The sequence below is a fragment of the Manis pentadactyla genome, chromosome 7 (genome assembly GCF_030020395.1).
Source record: "Manis pentadactyla isolate mManPen7 chromosome 7, mManPen7.hap1, whole genome shotgun sequence".
In the NCBI taxonomy this organism is placed as follows: domain Eukaryota; kingdom Metazoa; phylum Chordata; class Mammalia; order Pholidota; family Manidae; genus Manis; species Manis pentadactyla.
This window is the reverse complement of record NC_080025.1, coordinates 39318246-39342898: the sequence shown is the minus strand read 5'-3', so window position 1 is coordinate 39342898 and position 24653 is coordinate 39318246. Positions and strand designations below refer to the sequence as shown.

The 24653-nt window shown below is 40.7% G+C and overlaps 1 protein-coding gene across 3 annotated transcripts; it reads left to right on the top strand.

Annotated features, from left to right (window-relative positions):
* Positions 1 to 6057: 6057 nt before the first annotated feature.
* On the top strand, positions 6058 to 18515 carry LOC118924967 (histone H2A.V). Of its 3 annotated transcripts, XM_036910303.2 has the most exons (5): positions 6059 to 6220; positions 9007 to 9084; positions 11449 to 11562; positions 13554 to 13683; positions 17432 to 17762. In XM_036910303.2, exons 1-5 carry the CDS (start codon positions 6218 to 6220, stop codon positions 17491 to 17493), a joined length of 387 nt encoding a protein of 128 aa, XP_036766198.1. In that variant the 5' UTR covers positions 6059 to 6217; the 3' UTR covers positions 17494 to 17762. The 3 variants fall into 3 exon arrangements, with proteins under 3 accessions (XP_036766200.1, XP_036766198.1, XP_036766199.1); XM_036910305.2 differs by lacking the exon at positions 13554 to 13683 and having other exon boundaries at positions 6058 to 6220; positions 17432 to 18515; XM_036910304.2 differs by lacking the exon at positions 9007 to 9084.
* Positions 18516 to 24653: the final 6138 nt, after the last annotated feature.

The window sequence follows — 24653 nt, the reverse complement described above, 5'->3', positions numbered from 1 at the left end:
TCTTTCTCTCCCTTCTTTTTCTTCTTCCTCTACTCTTTATATGTTAAGTGTTTTATCCTGTACTCTTTGTTTCCCTTGACTGATTTTGTGGATAGCTGATTTTATTTTGCATTTAATTTGTATTTGGTTGGTCTACTTTCCTTCCTGTGGTTTTATTTTCTCTGGTAACAGCTACTTAGCTTTAGGCATACTTCCATCTAGAGCAGTCCCTTTAAAATACACTGTATAGACAGTTTGTAGGAGGTAAATTCCCTCAACTTTTGCTTATCTGGGAATTGTTTAATCCCTTCTACAAATTTACATGATAATCTTGCTGGATATAGTATTCTTGGTTCAAGGCCCTTCTGTTTCATTGCACTGAATATATCATGCCATTCCCTTCTAGCCTGTAAAGTTTCTGCTGAGAAGTCTGATAATAGCCTGATGGGTTTTCCTTTGTAGGTGATCTTTTTTCTCTCTCTGGCTGCTTTTAATACTCTGTCCATGTCTTTGATCTTGGCCATTTTAATTATTATATGTCTTGGTGTTGTCTTCCTTGGGTCAGTTTTGTTGGAAGATCTGTGGAGGTCCATGGTCTGAGAGACTATCTCCTTCCCTAGATTGGGGAAGTTTACAGAAATTATTTCTTCAAAGATACTTTCTATCCCTTTTTCTCTCTTCTTCTTCTGGTACCCCTATAATGCAAATATTTTTCCATTTGGATTGGTCACACAGTTAATATTCTTTCATTTCTAGAGATCTTTTATCTCTCTCTGCCTCAGCTTCTCTGTATTCCTGTTCTCTGATTTCTATTCCATTAACAATCTCTTCCACTTCATCCAGTCTGCTCTTAAATCCTCATTGTTTCATTTGTTATCTCCTCCCTGAATTCATCCCTTAGCTCTTTCTGTAGCTCCATCAGCATGCTTATGACTTTTATTTTGAATTTTTTCAGAAAGATGGGTGATTTCAGTCTCACCAAGCCCTCTCTCTGGTGTTTGAGGGATTTTGAACTGAAGAAGGTTCTTCTGCCTTTTCATGGCAATGGGAGTGGTTGCTGGCAAGTGGCACATGTGTCAGCTGGGAGAACAAAGTCCCTTCCTGCTTGCCGGTCACCTTGCCTGTCTCTGCTGTCTATGCTGGCTAACTGCACCCAGGGAGCAGCCTCTGGGTTAATCCCCTGAGCTGCTGTGGGCGGGACACCCTTTGGGATGGCCTAGAGCACTGGCAGGGGTCACAGGCAAGTGGCATGTGTCCTGACATGAGAACAAAGCCCCTTCATGCTTCCTGGACTCTGTGCCCATCTCCACTATGTTGGTCAACTGTGTACAGGGAGCAGCCCCTGGGTCTGGGCCAGTTAGCCACACACAGGGAGAAGCCTCTGTGTTAAGGTGTGTGGTTGCTGTAGGCGGGGCTGCTCCATCTGTTCTGCAACAATGGCGGGTCAGCCAGTTTTCTTGCAGTGCCGGTTGGGGGGAAGGCTGCTTATCACTGTGAGGGGGTTCGGCACTGCGCTGTCACCCAGGGGGTTATGGTGCCTCAAGTTCTTTAATGTTCTCAGCCCAGCAGGCTTTTAAAGTGCCTGTTCTTTTGTCCCAGGACAGCCAGCTGTGAGAACCTGTTAGAAGTCTTAATCTTGGATTTTGCTTTTCCACTCCTCTAATATCCAATGCACCATGCAATGTGTGTCTGTGCTCCCAGTGCAGATTACTAGGGCTGGTTATTTAGCAGTTCTGTGCTTCCACTCCCTCCCCACTCTGATTCTTTTCCTCCCACTGGTGAGCTGGGGTGGGAGGAGTGCTCAGGTCCCACCAGGTCACAGCTTTGTATCTTACCATTTTCTGTGAGATGTTGGGTTCTCGCAGATGTAGCTTGGCTCATGTACTGTATCTTCTGGTCACTCTTAGGAATAGTTTATTTGCTGTATTTGCAAAATATATATGGTTTTGGGAGGAGATTTCCAGCACACTACTCATGTCACCATCTTGAGAATCCTTATTCAAGAGCGGACTTTTCTTTGCAGGAAGATTTTTAATTTGCAGTTCAATTCCTTTACTTGTCATGGGTTTACTTAGATTTTTTCTTGAGTCAGTTTCCATGGTTATATCTTTCTAGCAACTTGCCCATTTCATCAATTTAATTTGCTCACACACTTTTGTTCAGAAGTATTCCCTGAAAGTCCTTTTTTATTTCTGTAAGGTCAGTAGTGACTTCCCCTCTTTCATTTCTGATTCTAATAATTTGAATCTTTTTTTCTTGGTTAGTCCTGCTCAAGATTTGTCAGTTTTGCTGATCTTTCCAAAGAACCAACTTTTGGTTTCATTGATTTTATTTGTTCATTCTCTAGGCATTTCATCGCTGATCTTTATTATTGTCTTACTTCTTTTAGTTTGCTCATTTTATTGTTTAAGTAGTGCATGCACATTGTACAAATACAAGACCAAACATTTTTATTAGGAAACCATTTTCCTATAAAAATATTTGTTGCTCCTTTCCTTTCCTTCAGGTTTGCTTAACATAATCCAGTCAGGGGTGAGGCAGATGTAAGTGTGAATATAAAATAAAGCCAAGTGGCCATAGTGGATGATGACTGTTGTTGTGAGAGTCAAATCAGGTTCTATTGCGCTATTTTCTTTACCTTTGTATATGCTTAATTTTCTATAATAAAGTCATATATATTATAAATATACATACACATATATATTCAGGTTTCAGAAAACACACATCCTTTCTAAAGGCTACAGCATTGTCACTATACTGGCAAGAATGGGTGCCATGTGGAAGTAAAATGGATTGGGGCAAAGATGAGGAGTCTTTTCATTGTCATTATCTTAGGTCACGTGTCCCAGGAAACAGATTCTAACATGGGGATTGGCCTTCAAGTTTACCGTGGAATGCTCTTGGTAACATTACTGAGAAAAAGCAAGGAGGCAGGATTCAGCAGAGGGAGATGCTGAACTGCAGCACAGTTCAAGGAAATCAGTGTTAATCACACAGGAAATGAGCTGAAATGGCCCTTCAGAGTTGTCCCAAATTAAGGCAAAAGAGCTGGCACTGTTATTCCACACCACCAGGAGGCTGAGCCCTGAAAAGGGGTGTGACCTTAGGGTGAGCACAGTCCCTGGGAGACTACTGAGCAATCATCAGTCAACACTCTCAGAAGCTGAAGTAGTAAGTGCCTGTTGAGATGGGCTTTGGAACTACGCACAGCTCATCGTACACCAGTGGCTCTCAGATTTTAGTGTACTCCAGAATACCTGGAGGGTTTGACTGGACATTCATCATGTGCTAGCTGCTGTGTGAAGTATATCCTTGTGCATTATTGAATCAGTGCTCCCTCAAAACCTGTAAAATAGTATTGCTATTTTCAGGTTTACAAATAACAAAACAGGCTTAGTATGACCTTGCTCAGATCACACAACTAGTAAGTGGAGTTTAGATTCAAACTCAGTTCTGTTCACAGACCACACTGCCCATCCAAGCAGCTGAAAAATGTGTTAGCTTTCTTTCCTTTCATTTGCCAAGTGACATCTACAGGGCAACAGGTGCTGTATAAAGCCAGGAATGACCAGCTGAGGAAGTTCTGCACACCGAGGGAGACCAATACCACTCAGTAGGATGGCTGACAGCAGAATACACTGGGTGCCACAGGGCACTTAATTCTGCTGGAGGAGGTAAACAAGACGACTTGGTTGACCCTTAAGCTGGACCCAGCACTCAGACTCTCACCACCACCCCATGCCCTCTTTCTTGCCATGTATGCTCTGCCAACCATTCCCACTGTAGGAGCTGTCCCAAGGCTCACAGCCTAGAGAGGGCAGTACTGTCAAGACCGTCTGCATGGAACCCAGCTGAACTTCTGCAATTAGAAAAGGCTGGGCATGTCTGCCTCCATGTTCATTTGTCTCTTTTGGGCCAAAAAAAAAAAAAGCTGAGCAGAAGCCCTTCAACACAGGCTTGTTGATCAAAATGGATTTTGTTCACAATTTGATATTTCTGCACATTGTCCCTTACCTGCCCTTAGAAATAGGGAAGTAAGTATGAAAATGATTGCCTTGTCAAAGATTTATAGGAACACACAGTGACCAGACTGAGTTCAGTAAGAGCCAACTAAGGACACAGAGTTTCTCAGCTCTCCTCAGACCCTTGCTGGCCCAGATGTCTGCAGCCTTCACCCCCTACCCTACTCCTCCTTCCCCTAGAACAGAAGTAGCCTGCAATCAATCCTTAGGATGGTGCATTAGGACATTAACCTCCATCTTCTCCATCTGCTGGCTTTCCAAATAAAGTGGCTTTCCTTGCCCCAACACTTCATCTCTCCACTTACTGGACTGTCATACTGTGAGTGGCACAAGTTTGGACTTGGTAACAAACCCAGTTAGGGCCTCTATATAAATTTATTTAAGATTGGGTGGGTGGGTGCAGAGATCTAGTTGTCCTGTAGCCACCCAAGACGAGCCCAGTCAATTGCTTTGCTTAAAACTGCCAACTACAAATCTCCAGTAGTCTGCTTCTTTCTCCAGTCTCTCCTTCCCCTCTGTGTACAAGAGCCAGCTTTCAAACTAACAAATCAAAATTAGGGGTATCAAGGGAAGACTTTCTGAAGAAAATGATGTATGTGTTGACTCTTGAATGATGATGAAAAGTTAGCCAAGAGAGGCTGAGAGGTTGGATTGTTTCCAGCAAAGGCAAAAGCATGTGAAAAGGAGTTGTTGTTCGGGGGTGCGTGTGGTGGGGGCGCACAGATCAGACAGGCAGGGCCAGCAAACTAGGGCTTCTAGGCCATGCTAGGCATTTGAGCCTTGTACTAAAGTCGATGAGGTCAGACCCTGTAAGATTTGTATTTTAGAAAGAGTGAATGATGAAAAGGATAGGACGCTAGTTAACAGGCATTTGCAGAGATCCAGGAGAGAGGTGACAAAGGCTACACTGAGGTAGTGGCAGTGGACTTGGAAAATGAAAAAAAAGAAAAAACAAGTCAGACTTGATACTCAGGAAGCGAACGTGCTAAGCGCGATGTGGTTGAAGTACAGCAGCCACACTTGCCTCTTCCCGCGCCTTTAAGTGACAAGTCTTTCTCACTTTGGGGCTCGGGCTCCTCCCTCGCGCGTCAGCGCAGCGGCGCAGCCCAGTCGGCACGTCCCCATCCGCAAAGCCCACAGGGCGGGATCCCCGCAGCTTCGGCTCCCGCTCTTCACCCTGATCTCCTCCCAGACTTTGGGCTCCCGTTCCTCCCGTGTCACGGCACCCCTTCCGCACACTCACATCTTCCAATCTTGCCAGAAACGCATTCCCTCCAATCCCCGAAACTCGCTACTTGTCCCGAAGGGCTCGGGCCCCCACGGGGCTCCCTCCGAGCCGGAGAAAAGAGAATTGACGTCGGGACAGACGTGTCCGCTCACGGCACACTCTGAACGCCAGCTGGGCACCCACTGTACAAGTCTCGGCGGCACCAGCTCCCGCTGCCTGGGCGGTGGGCACGGAACCGTGGGAACAGCTGGGGGCTCCGCGCGGCGCGGGCGAGTACGAACCCAGACCTCGGCCCGACGACCGCCGGCTGTGACCTCGCACGACCGCGCTGCCTCCTGCGGACCCAACACGCAGAAGGGACAAGAGCACGGCCTGCACGAAGAAATCCCCGGGCTGTAACAGACCGTCAGGAGACCACGCCCCATCGCCCTCCCCTTCGCAAACAAGTCTCAGAACTGAGAGCTTACGCCGGGAACTCGCGGGAAAGCCACCGTGGCCTCCAATCGCTCCACTCATTGGCTAATCCCACTGTCGTTCCCAGCGACCCGCCTTCCTTGCAGGCGGGCGATGTCCTCAATGGCTGATTTCCACCAGCCTTCTGCCCTCATTGGTCCGCTCCTTCGTTAGTCAGGCTCGGGTCGTGGAGACAAGCAAAGAGCCGCGCGTGGCCGCGCCCCCTCTCGCGCTCAGGCGCGCCAGTGCTGGGGCAAGAGGCCCCGCCTCTGCGTGCCGTGTGCAAAAACAAACCGCCGTTAGTGAGGAGGGGACCGGGGGCGGTGTCTGTCTAGAAGGAGGCGCGTGATTGGGCGGACACCAGGGTTCAAACCAGTAAGGATAGCGCGCATTGGCCGCGGCAGCGTGAAGCAGGCCCCGGTTATTGTCCAGACTCTGGCGGCAGCGGCGACGGCGGCGGCGGCGGCGGCAGTCGGTGCTGCGGTGCAGCGGCGGCGGCAGCTCGGTGGGAGCGAGGGCGGGAGCGGCCGAGACCATGGTGAGGGCGGCGGGGCGGGGCGGGGGCGGCAGCGCTGCCCGTTGCGGTGGCGCGAGGCTGCGGCCGGGCTGCGCAGGCCGCGCTCGCCCTAGTGGCGCCGGCCGCCGCGAGGTGAGCGGACCGAGGCCGGACTGTGGGTCCGCCCGGGACGCGGGTCGGAGTAGGAAAGCAGCTCCGAAAGGGCGAAGCGCTAGAAGTTTTGAGAGCAGGGCCGGTGCGACCGTGACGTGCTCGCGCCCGGCCCGGTCTTAGCGGGGCCGCGCTGGGGTGCTGCGGCCGGCCCGGAGCGGGTGATGCGCGCGGAGCCGCCTTCGGGGCCGGAAGACTTGGGCTTGGCGGGAAGCGAGCAGGTGGCGGCTCCCCCAGTGTGCAAGGAAGGGCTCGTGTCCCGGTGTCGGATTTCCGGAGTGGACAACCACCGGCCTCCGAGGTGTCATCCACGCAAACGCCTGTTGCCGCCGAGTCCCAGCGCGGCGCGGGGGTGAGAAAAGTTCGAGGGCCTGGGCTGCGTTGCAAACTGCAAAGTGGACGTGCGGCGGGGGCGCGCGCCGTTTGACAGGCTGCCGGGTGGCCATGCACTTGGTTCCCGCAGATGTAGCCGAGACGCTGGTTAAGTTTGGAACCGCGTCTGCAGTCTCCACACCTTGGAAATAGTCACTAATGTACTGGGGTTTTTACAAGCTGATTTCCTTAAAAAGCAAATACATAAAACCGGTACGGTGGATTTGAAGCAGTAAGGACTAACTTGCTTAAGAAGAGTAAATTGGAAAGCCTGGGAGTTTTGCTGTTGGCGGCTTTTAATTGACAACCAGTTTTTATTTAATAAATCATAGGCGATTATTGTAATTTTAGACTCATACATCACTTACAGGTTTTTAAATAGAGCTAAAAGATTTCTTTATTTGAGGAATAAGTGAGAATATGTTACGACTTGAGCTGACCTCAGAAATCAAAGTCTGCTGTATCTTCTTGTATGGCCAGAGTTTATTAAAATAATAGAAGCATCCTGGTAGAAATCTAAAGATTCTAGGTTCTCTCTGTTAAACTTAAAGCAGTCTCTGTTGCTAAATTAGTAAATGGAAGGAAGAGCTATAAATTGGTTCTTAGCCTTTTCCTGCTTCTAATACCTGCCAAGACTTTATGGTGTTTTTCATGTGCCTTTTGGGAGGTAAACATTAAATCGACTAAGATGTGCTATTATGGAGACTATATATACTGGTGATACTTAACTTTAAAGTTTTTTAAACTATTTAAAAAATATAGACCCTCAAATAGTAGCCAATCTCATACAATGATTTCTTTTTTGACTAGTTTTCTTTTAACTGAAAAAAATGATTTAAATGGTAAAATCAAACAGTCCAAAAGAATATTGGTTTCCCCTTTCAAGTCAGACCCCTAGTATTCCCTCTCTAGAGGCAAGTAACTTTTATTTTGTTACTTTTTAGAAATGTGTACACACTCTGTAATACCCCATGTTTACATAAAAACTCACTCCACTCCCATACCTTGCCTTTTCCATGAAGAAATGTTTTGTGGCTTATCAGTACATATCTACCTCATTTAAATGGCTGCCTAATATCTTATGGCATTTATCTGCCATGTCATATTAGTGAACATAAAGATTATTTGAGAAGTATGTATGTGTTGAAAGTATTGCTTAACTGCCTTAGTTTAAGTTTGAAGGTTTTCTTATTGTAAAATATTGATGACATACAACACAGAGAAGACAAGTAGTGATTCTACAGCATCTTACTACGCTGATGGACAGTGACTAATTGGGTTTGTGGGGGGCACTTTGTGAAGGGGGGAGCCTAGTAAACATAATGTTCTTCATGTAATTGTAGATTAATGATAACAACAACAAAAATATATTGATGACAAAAATATACCATTTTAGCCATTGTTAAGTGTACAATTAATGGCATTAAGTACATCAACATTGTCTTGCAGCCGTCACTGCTAGACACCTCCAGAATTGTTTGGTCTTCCCAAACTGAAATTCTATACCCATTAAATAGTAACTCTTCTTTCCACCATTTTCCCCAGCTTCTGGCAGCCTCCATTCTACTTTTTGTACATGTGATTTTGACTAGGTACCTCATATAAATGAAATCATACAGTATTTGCCCTTTTATAACTTGTTTATTTCATTTAGCATAATGTCTTCAAGTTTTATCCAAGTTGTGGCAGGTATCAGAATTTCCTTCCTTTACAGTTGACTACTTTTCCACTGTTCAGGTTAACCACACTTTGTTTATTCTTTCATGCATCAGTTGACACTGGAACTGTTACTTTGCTCTGTTGTGAATAATGCTGCTTTGCACACGGGTTTACAAATAATGTGTTCAAGGCCCTGCTTTCTTTTTTTTAGATATACGTAGAACTGGAATTTCTCTGTCATGTGATAATTCTCTACTTTTTTTTTTTTAAGATGCTTTTTTCCCCTCCCAAAAGAGTTGTGAATATTTCTGGAAATTACATCTATTCATGTTTTTAAAAATTATTTCATCATGATATATTTGCAGCATAAAAGTTATACTGACTTGACGATTTTTCAGTATGAAATTTGAGAAATATTTTCAAATTTTTAGAAATCTCACTTTAAGCATTTAAGGCTTGACCTCATATTACATAAATTAATAAATGGTGATAGAACATGTGTATTTAAAATTAAGGTAGATCACCTAGATTTTTTTAATTATCTAAAATAAAACTAGAAGAAATTGTTTCCTGAATATTTTTGAAATAGTGTTTTCAACTCTTCATCTGGAGTATTTTTCACTTAGGCTGGAGGCAAAGCTGGAAAAGACAGTGGGAAGGCCAAAGCTAAAGCAGTGTCTCGCTCACAGAGAGCTGGGCTACAGGTAATGTATACATGCTGTGGTAATTCATTATTAAATTTTAGACACTCAGATGTTTCATTAACTATAAAATGTATTACTGACTTAGTAAGAGAGTAGCTTATCAAAGTTTAAATGATAAAGCAACTGTTGTTTTCTCTTCTTCCAAATGAGAACAAGTTACAAAAAGATCTCAAGTGAATTTGGTGATTTTGCTCTCTTAAATCTGTTGTTTCTAGATTATAACTATGTTCCTGGTTCTTTGAAAAACTGTACCATATGGAGTTGAATGTGCTGTGGTTTTTCTTCTGAAGAAGGTGTTTGTAGTGGTCCACTGACTTTTAGGATGAGATAGAATTTTGAGTAAGAAAGTGAACTGTCCATTAGTCCTTAGTATTTCCCCCATAGCTTCAGTTTTAGACTGAGTGGTATGGTTGAAACACTAAATATTTTCAGACTTCATATTGTTGTAACTTTAATCCACAAATTCAAAATTTTCTGGATGAGTAAGAGTCATTCCTTACATGTAAGAAACACTTTAAACAGGAATATTTGAAGTGTAGACTGTGAGGTGTGGATTTTTATCCTCTTGGGAGTGGTGAGCCATTGAAAGTTTTTTAGCAGGATGATGTGATCCGGGTGGTACTGAACGAAGGGAGACTTTCAGTTTGGAAACTTAGACTTACTGGGTGCATTTTGTATCTTAGAGCATCATGTGAATCTCAGGTAGAATTTATTTGAAGTGTCCTTAGTTTGAAGTGGAAGGTGGAGGACAGACAGAGGTGACTGCAGTGGCTGAGGAACAGAGTGACACATACTGGAACTAAAATGGGGTAGAAAGCTATGGGGTTGAGAGGAAAGTCCAGGAAAGATGTCTGCAAAGTTTTGACCCCAGAGGACAGAGGAGTTTGTAATAGGATCAAGTTAGGAGATAATAAATTTGAGTGTACAGCATAGGGAATATAGCTTATAATATAATATCTTTATATGGTATCAGATGGTATTGTAATTAGTAATGTATATAACTGATGACCCACTAAGTTGTTCATCTGAAACTAATATAATATTGTATATCAACTATTTCAGTAAAAATACATGAAAGTACAGTTCAGGAAGCAAAATAAAAATGGAGTTCATTTTGAAGTTCCACCAAAACACCCACATGAAAATGTCTTAAAGTTGTAGATTTGAGTCCAGCTCTCTAAGAGGCATTTGAAAGAATTACAGATTTAAGGTCATAATGTAAAATCAGTAGTTCACGTTGTGACTGAGTTTCCTAAGTAGAGCAGGAGAAAGGAACACAGGGACATTGGTGGACCCCTCAGAAATACGTGGCATTTGGTTCAGAGAAAGGAGAGACTGAGACTGAGTGGTCAGAGTTACTGCTGGAGCTCGGTGTAATCTCTGCAGCCTGAGGAGAACTGGTTGTTGAGGCCCATGTGTTGGATGACGTGCCAGTGACTGAGGCTGCAGAGGAGAGTACGGTATGGATCTTGCTTTTAGGGAGCTAAGAATTACATAGGGAAGGAGTGTAAACGAACAAGAATCATGCCTTTCTCCTGAAGGATTCCATCTAGAAGTGGCTAATAGATTTGATAATTAAAATGTCACTGCTGACCTTCAAGAATGGTGTTTAAAAGAAGCCAAGTTCAGATGGGGAGAAAGCTAGTGACAAGAAAGTAAAGGTTTCAGGGTTTGCTTTTAAATTTTGCCTGTGAGTGGAAGCAGCTGCCATATATTTGAAGAGGTCTAATAAGGGAAGTGTGCAGAAGGAGAGGAGCCAGTAGGAAGGAGGCCCCTGGAACTGATGCAGTAATGACATGGTAACGGCAGGAAGGCCTGAATAGCCACGGGCACAGACAGGTGGGATTGGGATAGTTGGAAATAAGAAAGTGTCTATTCTCAGAAAGTAGAAAGAGTTATGATGAGAGAATGGAGTTTTTCTTAGCTATCAGGTCATATCTTGAAACTGAGGAAAGAAGAATGGAGCTGGGGCCCAGGAGAAGTGGTGGTGGTTCAAAGTTGTGTGAGGCTGCTCTATGAAAGTGTTAGCTGGATACAGATGAGTGACTGCTGTGCAGCATGCGCACTTGATGACTGTGCAGGACAGGTTCCCTCCGTTTTCCAATGATCCTATATACTCTGCAAGTTAATTCATGAGCCCTGTGGTTCGCGTTTTTTAACTTTTTATTCTTTCCTCAGGATGGTAATGGCAAGTGTGACGATTTTGGGCTGATTACTAGAACATAACACACAGTGGCTTTGTTTGCCGAGGTGTATGACCAGGCTGCTTACTTCGTACACTTAATCGCTAGTCTCAGCCTCTGTTCACTCAGCAGTGCTGTGGCAGCGCTCCAGTGCTGCCCATCCGGTTGGTCTCTCTTCTAGTTTCCAGTGGGCCGCATCCACAGACATTTGAAGACTCGAACCACGAGCCATGGAAGGGTCGGTGCCACAGCTGCAGTGTACAGTGCTGCCATTCTGGAGTACCTCACTGCTGAGGTGTGTGGGGACAGTGTCTGTCACATACGGGAATGCAGAAGATATCCTAGACTGCACCCGGCTGGGACATGGGAGATGAGGGTTGGAAACAAAAAAACTCATCTGCTCATTGGTTTCTTTAATGGCAGTTAAAAATGTGTCTTAACAGCCTGTTGCCCAGTGCCAGTGTCAAAAGGAGCCTTGGTGTACTGTTTTTAAAGCTAAGCAAAGGTCAACAATTGTATTTCTAAGTAACATTTAAATATTGTACTGCTAATTAGGTGAGCTCTGAAGCATGTATCTAATCTAATATGTAATACATGATATTTGTGAAGCTCCAGCACAGCCTCTTAGTAAACGAAGATTTGGGGTAGGGAACAGGTTTGCTAATGTGATGATACATTTTAGAAATTTAAAGTATATGATGATGATAAATTTGGTAAAAGACCTAATGGATCAGTCTGATTCTGTGTGGGGTTGTATGCATAAAATGCTGTATCTTGCTCAGAATGACATTTCAGAAAGACAAGTTGATTGGGCAAGAGTTGTTAATTCAAGGGTCATGGACCACCATTTCCTCCATCCCAGCCACTCCTAAGGACAGCAAATGGGAAGCCATGAGACGCCTTCAGCTACATTCCAAGCCAGGGAAGTAACTTGAGTAACCAAGTCAAGTGGCAGAGATAGCCAGCCTTGCAGAAACAGGGGAGGTTCTTAGTAGGGAAGATGTGGTTGAGAGCTAGGCCAAGATATTTGTGTCTAACCTGTGTGAATTATCGTTGCTGTCATTTCCTTAGCCTCATTAAGTCATGTATGTCCAGTTGGAGACTTGACACTGAATGATGGACAGCTTCAGCTTCATTATGTCAAGAGTCAGGGGTTCGGTTTTGGCCATGTGTGTAGTTGAGAGCCTCTTCTCCCCCTTTCTCCCACTCAGTCTTATACCAGTTTTTACTTAAACTTTTTGGAAAGGCATGTATTTTGTTCCAACTCAGAGTGTTCAAATCCCATCTAAACTCCCATTTTCTTAATTCTTGGGAACTTTGATTACAGTTTTTTAGATTAAGGTAAGACAGTAAATGCATATAAGAAGTCAGCATACTTTCTACCTATTTAAGTTTGGGGTTTTAATCATTAGTAGAGGTAAAGAAAATACTGAAATCTAAAGTTGGGGTTACCCCTTTTCAACCTTGGCTTCACACTGGGGTCACTTAGGGTGCTTTCAGAAAAATATTGGAACCAAGCATCACCCCCGACCAGAGTCCTGGGGTGAGAGGATCCTGGTTGTTTTCAAAGTGTGCCAGTTGCTTCAGATGCACACCAAGGTTTCCCACCACTCTAAGTGAGAGGCACTGCGTTATTTTTGTACTACTTCCATCAAAGGTTTCATAATGGTAATATAGTCTAGGGAGCAAAAAAATAACACAATTTTATGGTTAGCCAGGACTTCAAAATTCCTCTAGTTGAAAATTCTCATTATAGAGTAAAGGGCTTCCAGCTTATTGCCTAGAGATTGTAGGATCCAATGATGTTAAAAACTCATGAGTAATTCTTTTAATTATATTTTTTAACTTATACAAGTACTAAGAAATAAATTCCAGCTACTAAGGGCTTTGCAAAAACAGACTACATGGATATATTAAAATATGTTTTAATATTTATTTTAAATATTTTTCTACATGTACACATTCAGAATCATGGCTTAGGGATAGTGTTAACCCTTGTCCTTATTTTTTTCTGTAGAAGGTAGTTTCTAGATCCTTTGCAAAGAATGAATATAAATGGGCCAGTCAAGTAAAGAGAGTTCTATAAAAGCAGTATAAAGATATAAAAAAGAAAAATGTGTTGTTTGTTTCTGTCTATCTTGTGTGTTTTGTGTACAGGTGCTATAGTGATCTTTTTAGCTATAGTTGTGAGAGGTGCTATAGTGATCTTTTTAGCTATAGTGAGTCTATGCTGATTCCTTAGAAATGCTTTGTCCTTTGATGTGCTGTCTCGTGGATGTGCTGTAGGTGTTGGAGCTGGCAGGTAATGCGTCCAAGGATCTCAAAGTGAAGCGGATCACTCCACGTCACTTGCAGCTTGCGATCCGTGGAGATGAAGAATTGGATTCTCTTATCAAGGCTACCATAGCTGGGGGTGGTAGGTATTAATACTCTTCAGCCTAGGTTGTTATTGGCCTTTCTAACAGAGAATTCAAACTGATAGTACAATGCATTTGAATCATAGCCAACTAGAATACATGAGATAACAAATGAGTCAGAATCATGAAGGTGAGATGTAAATTGTTCTTAACCCTTTTTGGATCACCTTTGTAGAACCTTTGAAAGCTCTGGTTATTACTCTTTCCCAAAAAGTACTTTTTTGGGGGTTAAATTATCAAATGTACATCACAGTGGTTCAACAGTCCCCTTCACCTTGCCCTCCCACACACTCCTCTCCCCCTTGGTGACCACTAATCACTTCTCAGTGTCTGTGAGTCTAATGCTGTTTTGTTCTGTCTGCTTTGTTTTGTTTTTATATTCCACATGTAAGTGAAATCATATGGTATTTGTCTATCTCCACCTGGCTTATTTCACTGAGCATAATACCCTCTACCTCCATCCATGTCCCAAATAGCAGGGTTTCTTTCTTTTTTATGGCTGAATAATATTCCATTGTGTATATGTACCACATCATCTTTATCCATTCATCTATTGATGGACGCTTAGGTTGCTTCCATATCTTGGCTATTGCAAACTGTGTGGTGATAAACATAGCAGTACACATCTTTTTGAATCAGATTTGTTTTCTTCAGGTAAATTCCTAGGAGTGGGATTAGTGGATCAAATGATATTTCTGTTTTTATTTTTCTGAGGAACCTCCATACTGCTTTCCACACTGGTTGCACCAACTTGCATTCCCACCAGCAGTGTAGGAGGGGTCCTATTTCTCCACATCCTTGCCAATACATGTTATCTCTCGTCTTTTAGATGTTGGCCACCTAACTGGTGTGAGGTGATATCTCCTTGTGGTTTTAATTTGCATTTCCCTGATGATTAGCTATGTGGAGCATCTTTTCATATGCCTGTTGGCCATCTTAATTTCTTTTTTGGAGAAATGTCTGTTTAGATCCTGTGCCCATTTTTTGATCGGGTTATTTGTTTTTTGGGTGTTGAGGTGTATGGGTTCTTTATATATTTGGGATGTTAACCCCTTATTGGATAAGTTGTTTATAAATATATTCTCTCATATTGTAAGATGCCTTTTTGTTCTACTGACGGTGTCCTTTGCTGTACAGAAGCTTTTTAGTTTGATGTAGCCCCACTTGTTCATTTTTAATTTTGTTTCCTTTACCCATGTAATTTGTTAAGGAAAAAGTTGCTTATGTTTATATTCAAGAAATTTTTGCCTATATTTTCTTCTAAGAGTTTTATGGTTTCATGACTTACATTCAGGTCTTTGATACATTTTGAGTTTACTTTTGTGTATGGGGTTAGACAGTAATCCAGTTTCATTCTCTTACATGTAGCTATCCAGTTTTGCCAATACCAGTTGTTGAAGAGGCTGTCATTTCCCCTTTGTATATCCATGGCTCCTCTATCATATATTAATTGACCATATATACTTGGGTTAATATCTGGGCTCTCTAGTCTGTTCCATTGGTCTATGGGTTTGTTCTTGTGCCAGTACCAAATTATCTTGATTACTGTGGCTTTGTAGTAGAGCTTGAAGTCAGAGAGCATAATCCTCCCAGCTTTGTTCTTTCTCAGGATTGCTTTGGCTATTCAAGATCTTTTGTGGTTCCATATGAATTTTAGAGTTATTTTTTCTAGTTCATTGAAGAATGCTGTTGGTATTTTGATAAGGATTGCATTGAATCTGTAAATTGCTTTGGGCAGTATGGCCATTTAGACAATATTAATTCTTCCTATCCATGGGCACGGGATGTATTTCCATTTTTTGGTTTCTTCTTTAGTTTCTCTCGTGAATGTTTTGTAATTTTCAGAGTAAAGGTCTTTCACCTCCTTGGTTAGGTTTATTCCTAGGTACTTTATTCTTTTTGATGCAATTGTAAATGGAGTTGTTTTTCTGATTTCTCTTTCTGCTAGTTTGTTTTTAGTATATAGGAATGCAACAGATTTCTGTGTATTCGTTTTGTATCCTGCAACTTTGCTGAATTCAGTTACTTGAGTAGTTTATTGGTGGAGTTTTTAGGGTTTTATATGTACAATATCATGTCATCTGCAAACAGTGAGAGTTAAACTTCTTCCTTCTCAATCTGGATGCCTTTTTATCTCTGTGTTGTCTGATTGCCATGGCTAGGACCTCCAGAACTATGTTGAATAAAAGTGGGGAGAGTGGGCATCCTTGTCTTATTTCTGATCTTAAAGAAAAAGCTTTCAGCTTTTCGCTGTGAAGTATGATGTTGGCTGTGGGTTTGTCTATATGACCTTTATTATGTTGAGGTACTTGCCCTCTATACCCATTTTGTTGAGTTTTTATTATGAAAGGATGTTGGATTTTGTCAAATGCTTTTTTGCATCTATTGAAATGATCATGTGGTTTTTATCCTTTCAGTTGATGTGTATGATATTGATTGATTTGTGAATATTATACAATCCTTGCATCCCTGGATTAAATCCCACTTGGTCATGATGGGTGATCTTTTATATGTATTTTTGGATTCGGTTTGCTAATATTTTTTTGAGGATTTTTACGTCTGTGTTCATCAGGGATATTGGGCTGTAATTTCTTTTTGTGGTGTCTGTCTGGTTTTGGTATTAGAATGATGCTGGCCTCATAGAATGGATCTAGAAGTATTCCCTCCTCGTCTACTTTTTGAAATACTTTAAGCAGGATGGGTACTAGCTCTTCTTTAAATGTTTTGTAGAATTCAGCTATGAAGCTGTCTGGACCTGCAGTTTTGTTTTGGGGAGTTTTTTGATTACCAGTTCTATTTCATTGCTGGTAATGGGTCTGTTCAGATTTTCTGTTTCTTCCTGGATCAGTCTTGGAAGGTTGTATTTTTCTAGAAAGTCATCCATTTCTTCTAAGTTGTCCAATTTATTGGTATATAATTTTTCATTTTATTCTCTAATAATTCTTTGTATTTCTGTGGTATCCATTGTGATTTTTCCTTTCTCATTTCTGATTCTGTTTATGTGTGTACACTTTTTTCCTTGATAAGTCTTGCTAGGGGGTTATTTTTTCTCTTTCTCAAAACAGCTTTTGGTTTTCGTTTTTTTCCTATTGTTTATTCTTCTCTATTTTATTTCTGCTCTGATCTTTATTATGTCCCTACTTTGTGTTCAATTTGTTTTTCTTTTTCTAGTATCTTTGTGATTTTAGACTGTTTATTTGTGATTATTCTCATTTCTTGAGGTGAGCCAATATTGCTATGTACTTTCCTCTTAGAACTCCTTTTGCCACGTCCCTCAGATTTTGGGCTGTTGTGTTTTTGTTTTATTTGTCTCCATGTATTGCTTGATTTCTGTTTTTAATTTGTTCATCGATCCATTGGTTATTTAGAAGCATGTCGTTTAGCGTCTTTTTTTGTGTGTGTGTAATTTATTTCTAGTTTGTACCATTGTGGTCTGAGAAGCTGCTTGGTACAATTTCAATCTTTTTTAATTTATTGAGGCTCTTCTTGAGGCCTAGTATGTGATCTATTCTGGAGAACACTCTATGTACACTTGAGAAAAAAAAAATACAATTTACATTATAAAGTTCATTGGGAATTCCAGACCTCGAAGGTGATGGGAGGCCTTATAGAGATACTTTAACAAGATCAGAATGTCAATGAGGACTTGTGTAAATTTCATTCTTTATATAATTGCTCTTTTTGTTGAGGTAAGGTATACAACAGTCTCAATTTTTTAAGACACTGCTTCTTTTCATTTCATTCCAGGTGTGATCCCTCACATCCACAAGTCTCTGATTGGAAAGAAGGGACAGCAGAAAACTGCTTAGAGTATTGTTTTAGTCAACCCTCTTCCTGCCCGTCATTGTACTGTAATTGGAACAGAAGAAACAATGGGGATATGTGGAGTTTTTAAGACAGTTAAATGGAAGAGCATAGACAGTTACTGTAGACATAGTAAAAGAAACATTTGTACGTTCTTAGACTCAAAGTTTGATAAAAGTACCTTTTCATGTGGAACAGTTGTGTTGATTGACTAGGTTTGTCCCATATGTTTTATACAAAAACGGAATTGATAAACCATTTTTTACAAAAGTAATTTGTCTCAAAGCTGTCTGTTCATGATGTGTTGGAAATTTTTTGCTCATACTTAGACATTTTTTAAATTTCAAATTGTTTATCATATATATTCAGAATAATCTTAAAGCAAATTATGGGAGTATAGCTTTATCCTGATTGATAACATGTAATATTGAATCTTTAATGCTATCCATTTGTGGTACACACCATTATTTTACATACCACTAAAAGAAAGAAAAAACTCTGCCTGTTACCATGTGTGCAGTGCATCCCAACTTCAGAGATGTTAGAATATGAAAATGTGCATTTACAATTAATGACCTAATATAGTATGGTTACTACAATGGCAGGCCCTATGTTAAGTGTTTTGCTGATTAAGAAATTTTATTACCCCTACTTAAAAATGTGGAAACTACAGCTCACAGAAGATAAGTGCTTTGCCAGAAAACACCTTGTTTCTATCTTAGAAGGTAAAAAATGGCAAAGTTAGGATACAAACCTAGATTTGGTTTACTCCAGAGCTCCACTGTTAATTACCTAGAATTGAAGTTAAATTGTATCAAAGATTTCTGCTTTTGGCTTTAAATTGCAGCTTCTGGTGGTTTTTTATTGGTACAGAACATTCAGAAATTTGTGCAGTGTTTAAAAAAATATTTCTTTGTCAGTTTCTAAGCAACTATTGTAAGATTTAAGTTAATGTACCAGTTCACAGCCCATCAGAAAATTATATTTTTCTGCCTGAAAGTCTTCATTAAAAGAAAATTTTTTTTAATGTTTTATAATAATTCATTTTTTAAAACTTATTTTACTGTGGAAATTTTCAAAAATACATAATAAAGAGCATAGTGTGATGAAGCCCCATGTAGTCATCCTGCAACTTCAGGTTATACTGTGGTTGGTTCTGTGACCTGAGCCCTCAGCCTGGTGGATCAGCTTGAATCCTGTTTCAGGCACAGATACGTTCATGTCTGTGCACGTACGGTGTCTGTACAGATGGGGAACTTTGGAGACCAGAGCCCTTGTCTGCAGATCACCACCACACTTTATAATACACACCCAGCCAGTATTCGGGTCACCTGTTATCTCAGTTGTTTTACAGTTGGTTTGTTTAAATCAGGATCTATATCTTCTATTTTGTTGATACCTTTTTTTCAATCTATAGGTTTCTCTTCCCTCTTTTTTGTTTTTCTTGTATTTTAATTTTTGAAGAAACAGTTATTTCAGTGGCTTTTACTGAATGTCTTCTAGAGGTCTTTAAAGTTTTCTCTGTCTGTATTTTGTATAAACTGATAGGTCTAGCATGGTTTTCCTGTTCATTTTTGCTCTTTGATTTACAAAGCATGATGAAAAGAAAATTTCAAATTTTGATTGAATCATCTTGGCACATGTTTTGAAGTTTCTGTATTGAGAGGACCCACAGTTAACCCTGTGTGGAGTTTCACGTTTCAGAAGCCAAAGTAGAAGGCAAAATAACATAAAATAGTGTATTTCACTAGCATTTTCTAGACACGCATCAAATACCTATTCCCTTCAGCGGCACTTCTTGACTATTGTGTCTCCAGGAACCTGTCTTTGTTTCTTTGCTAACAGAAGAAAAGTCGAGCACTCGGCCTCACCCCAAGGTGGGTCTTGCTCCATCTGCGCACCACCCCTCCTCCCACTGACTTGTTTTAAAACGTGTCCCAGCCATCGTATCATTTCATCCACAACACCTTAGTAGGTATTTCCAAAAAGCAGCTTTTATTTAAAAAGAAAAATAACCTAAAAATGTTAAAAAATATATCCTCTAACCAACACCTACATTTTTTAAATTAAGGTATTGATACACAAACTTAGGAAGGTTTCACATGAGCAACTGTGGTTACTACATCTACATCCTCCCCTATTATCAAATCCCCACCATATACCCCATTACAGTCACTGTCCATTATAGTAAAATGCTATAGTCACAACTTGTCTTCTCTGTGCTGTACTGCCTTCCCCTTGGCCCCCTACTCTGTCCCTCCCCTCCTGCCCTCCCCTTCCCCTTCCCCTTTGGTAACCACTAGTCCATCCTTGGGTTCTGGGAGTCTCCTGTTGTGTTCCTTCAGTTTTGTTTTTATTTTATCATTAATCTGCAATTAACGTGGAGAACACTGTGTTTACTAGGCTCTCCCCTTCACCAAGTCCCCCCCCACAAACCCCATTACACTCACTGTCCATCAGCATAGTAAGATGCTGTAGAATCATGACTTTTCTCCTCTGTGTTGCACAGCCCTCCCCATGCCCCCCCCCCACATTATACATGCTAATTGTAATGCCTCCTTTCTTTTTCCCTGCCCTTATCCTGCCCTTCCCACCCATCCTCCCCAGTTCCTTTCCCTTTGGTAACTGTTAGTCCATTCTTGGGTTCTGTGATTCTGCTGTTTTATTCCTTCAGTTTTTCTTTGTTCTTATAGTCCAGGTATGAGTGAAATCATTCTGTACTTGTCTTTCTCCGCCTGGCTTATTTCACTGAGCATAATACCCTCTAGGTCCATCCGTGTTGTTGTAAATGGTAGGATTTGTTTTCTTCTTATGGCTGAATAAAATTCCATTGAGTATATGTACCACATCTTCTTTATCCATTCATCTACTGCTGGACACTTAGGTTGCTTCCATTTCTTGTCTGTTGTAAATAGTGCTGCGATAAACATAGGGGTGCATCTGTCTTTTTCAAACATGCCTGCTGCATTCTTAGGGTAAATTCCTAGAAGTGGAATTCCTGGGTCAAATGGTATTTCTATTTTCAGCATTTTGAGGAACGTCCGTACTGCTCTCCACAATGGTTGAACTAATTTACATTCCCACCAACAGTGTAGGAGGGTTCACCTCTCTCCATAACCTCGCCAACATTTGTTGTTGTTTGTCTTTTGGATCCTTACTGGTGTGAGGTGATATCTCTGTGGTTTATAATTTGCATTTCTCTGATGACAAGCGATGAGGAGCATCTTTTCATGTGTCTGTTGGCTATCTGAATTTCTTCCTTGGTGAACTGTCTTTTCAGCTCCTCTGCCCATTTCTTAATTGGATTATTCACTTTTTGTTTGTTGAGGTGCATGAGCTCTTTATATATTTTGGATGTCAACCCTTTATCGGATCTGTCATTTATGAATATATTCTCCCATACTGTAGGGTACCTTTTTGTTCTATTGATGGTGTCCTTTGCTATACAGAAGCTTTTCAGCTTAATATAGTCCCACTTGTTCATTTTTGCTTTTGTTTTCCTTACCTGGGGAGATATGTTCATGAAGAAGTCGCTAATGTTTATGTCCAAGAGATTTTTGCCTATGTTTTTTTCTAAGAGTTTTATGGTTTCATGACTTACATTCAGGTCTTTGACCCATTTTGAATTTACTTTTATGTATGGGGTTAGACAGTGATCCAGTTTCATTCTCTTACATGAAGCTGTCCAGTTTTGCCAGCACCATCTGTTGAAGAGACTGTCATTTCCCCACTGTATGTCCATGGCTCCTTTATCATATATTATTGAACATATATGTTTGGGTTAATGTCTGGAGTCTATTCTGTTCCACTGGTCTGTGGGTCTGTTCCTGTGCCAGTACCAAATTGTCTTGATTACTGTGGCTTTGTAGTAGAGCTTGAAGTTGGGAAGCAAGATCCCCCCTACTTTATTCTTCTCAGGATTGCTTTGGCTATTCGGGGTCTTTGGTGTTTCCTTATGAATTTTTGAACTATTCCATTTCGTTGAAGAATGCTGTTGGTAACTTGGTAGGGATTGCATCAAATCTGTATATTGCTGTGGGCAGGATGGCCATTTTGACTATATTAATTCTTCCTACCAAAGGGCATGGGATGAGTTTCCATTTGTTAGTGACCTCGTTAATTTCTCTTAAGAGTGTCTTATAGTTCTCAGGGTATAGGTCTTTCACTTCTTTGGTTAGGTTTATTCCTAGGTATTTTATTCTTTTTGATGCAATTGTGAATGGAATTGTTTTCCTGATTTCTCTTTCTACTACTTCATTGTTAGTGTATAGGAAAGCTACAGATTTCTGTGTGTTAATTTTGTATCCTGCAACTTTGCTGAATTCCGATATCAGTTCTAGTAGTTTTGGAGTGGAGTCTTTAGGGTTTTTTATGTACAATATCATGTCATCTGCAAATAGTGACAGTTTAACTTCTTCTTTACCAATCTGGATTCCTTGTATTTCTTTGTTTTGTCTAATTGCCATGGCTAGGACCTCCAGTACTATGTTGAATAACAGTGGGGAGAGTGGGCATCCCTGTCTCGTTACCGATCTCAGAGGAAGAGCTTTCAGCTTCTCGCTGTTCAGTATGATGTTAGCTGTGGGTTTATCACATATGGCCTTTATTATGTTGAGGTACTTGCCCTCTATACTCATTTTGTTGAGTTTTTATCATGAATGGATGTTGAATTTTGTCGAATGCTTTTTCAGCGTCTATGGAGATGATGATGTGATTTTTGTCCTTTTTATTTATGTGGTGGATGATGTTGATGGATTTTCGAATGTTGTACTATCCTTGCATCCCTGGGATGAATCCCACTTGGTTGTGGTGTATGATCCTTTTGATGTATTTTTGAATTCGGTTTGCTAATATTTTGTTGAGTATTTTTGCATCTACGTTCATCAGGTATATTGGTCTGTAATTTTCTTTATTGGTGGGGTCTTTGGTTTTGGTATTAGGGTGATATCAGCTTCATAGAACGATTTTGGGAGTATTCCCTCCTCTTCTATTTTTTGGAAAACTTTAAGGAGAATGGGTATTATGTCTTCTCTGTATGTCTGATAAAATTCTGAGGTAAATCCATCTGGCCCTGGGGTTTTGTTCTTGGGTAGTTTTTTGATTACCGCTTCAATTTCTTTGTTGGTATTTGGTTTGTTTAGATTTTGTGTTTCTTCCTTGGTCAGACTTGGAAGGTTGTATTTTTCTCAGAAGTTGTCCATTTCTTCTAGGTTTTCCAGCTTGTTAGCATATAGGTTTTCATAGTATTCTCTAATAATTCTTTGTATTTCCATGGGGTCCATCGTGATTTTTTCTTTCTCGTTTCTGATTCTGTTGATGTGTGTTGATTCTCTTTTTCTCTTAATAACTCTGGCTAGAGGCTTATCTGTTTTGTTTATTTTCACAAAGAACCAGCTCTTGGTTTCATTGATTTTTTTCTATTATATTCTTCTCAATTTTATTTATTTCTTCTCTGATCTTTATTATGTCCCTCCTTCTGTTAGGCCTCATTTGTTCTTCTTTTTCCAATTTCAATAACTGTGACATTAGACTATTCATTTGGGATTCTTCTTCCTTCTATAAATATGCCTGAATTGCTATATACTTTTCTCTTAAGACTGTTTTCACTGCATCCCACAGAAGTTGGGGCTTTGTGTTGTTGTTGTCATTTGTTTCCATATATTGCTGCATCTCCATTTTAATTTGGTCATTGATCCACTGATTATTTAGGAACATATTGTTAAGCCTCCATAAGTTTGTGAGTCTTTTTGCTTTCTTTGTACAATTTATTTCTAGTTTTATATCTTTGTGGCCCGAAAAGTTAGTTGGTAGAATTTCAATGTTTTTGAATTTACTGAGGCTCTTTTTGTGGTCTAGTATGTGGTCTATTCTGGAGAATGTTCCATGTGCACTTGAGAAGAATGTGTATCCTGTTGATTTTGGGTGTAGAGTTCTATACATGTCTATTAGGTCCATCTGTTCTAGTGTGTTGTTCAGTGCCTCTGTGTCCTTACTTATTTTCTGTCTGGTGGATCTGTCCTTTGGAGTGAGTGGTGTGTTGAAGTCTCCTAAAATGAATGCATTGCATTCTATTTCCTCTTTTAATTCTGTTAGTATTTGTTTCACAGAAGTTGGTGCTCCTGTGTTGGGTGCATATATATTTATAATGGTTATATCCTCTTGTTGGACTGAGCTCTTTATCATTATGTAATGTCCTCCTTTATCTAGTTACTTTCTTTGTTTTGAAGTCTATTTTGTCTGATACTAGTACTGCAACACCTGCTTTTTTCTCCCTGTTTGCATGAAATATCTCTTTCCATCCCTTGACTTTTAGTCTGTACATGTCTTTGGGTTTGTGGTGAGTCTCTCGTAGGCAGCATATAGATGGGTCTTGCTTTTTTATCCATTCTGTTACTCTGTGTCTTTTGATTGGTGTATTCAGTCCATTTATATTTAGGGTGATTATTGAAAGATATGTACTTATTGCCATTGGAGGCTTTAGGTTTGTGGTTACCAAAGGTTCAAGGTTAGATTCTTTATTATCTTACTGTCTAACTTAACTCACTTCTTGAGCTATTATAAACACAGCCTGATGATTCATTATTTCTCTCCCTTCTTATTCCTCCTCCTCCATTCTTTATATATTAGGTGTTTTATTTTGTGCTCTTTTGTGTTTCCTTTGACTGCTTTTGTGGGTAGTTGATTTTATTTTTTGCCTTTAGTTAGTATATGATTGTTCTCCTTTCTTTGCTGTGATTTTATTTTTTCTGGTGACATCTATTTGGCCTTAGGAGTGCTCCCATCTAGAGCAGTCCCTTTAAAATACCCTGTACAGGTGGTTTGTGGGAGGCAAATTCCCTCAACTTTTGCTTGTCTGGGAATTGTTTAATCCCTCCATATTTAAATGATAATCGTGCGGGATACAGTATTCTTGGTTCAAGGCCCTTCTGTTTCATTGCATTAAGTATATCCATTCTCTTCTGGCCTGTAGGGTTTCTGTTGAGAAGTCTGATGATAGCCTGATGGGTTTTCCTTTGTAGGTGACCCTTTTCTGTCTCTGGCTGCCTTTAATACTCTGTCCTTGTCCTTGATCTTTGCCATTTTAATTATTATGTGTTTTGGTGTTGTCCTCCTTGGGTCCCTTCTGTTGGGAGTTCTGTGTTCTTCTGTGATTTGAGCGACTATT

Coding starts and splice junctions, on each gene's coding strand:
- LOC118924967 (XM_036910303.2), top strand. Junction 9,085..11,448: donor CACAGAGAGCTGGGCTACAG/GTAATGTATACA, acceptor TCTCTCTTCTAG/TTTCCAGTGGGCCGCATCCA. Junction 11,563..13,553: donor TGGAGTACCTCACTGCTGAG/GTGTGTGGGGAC, acceptor GATGTGCTGTAG/GTGTTGGAGCTGGCAGGTAA.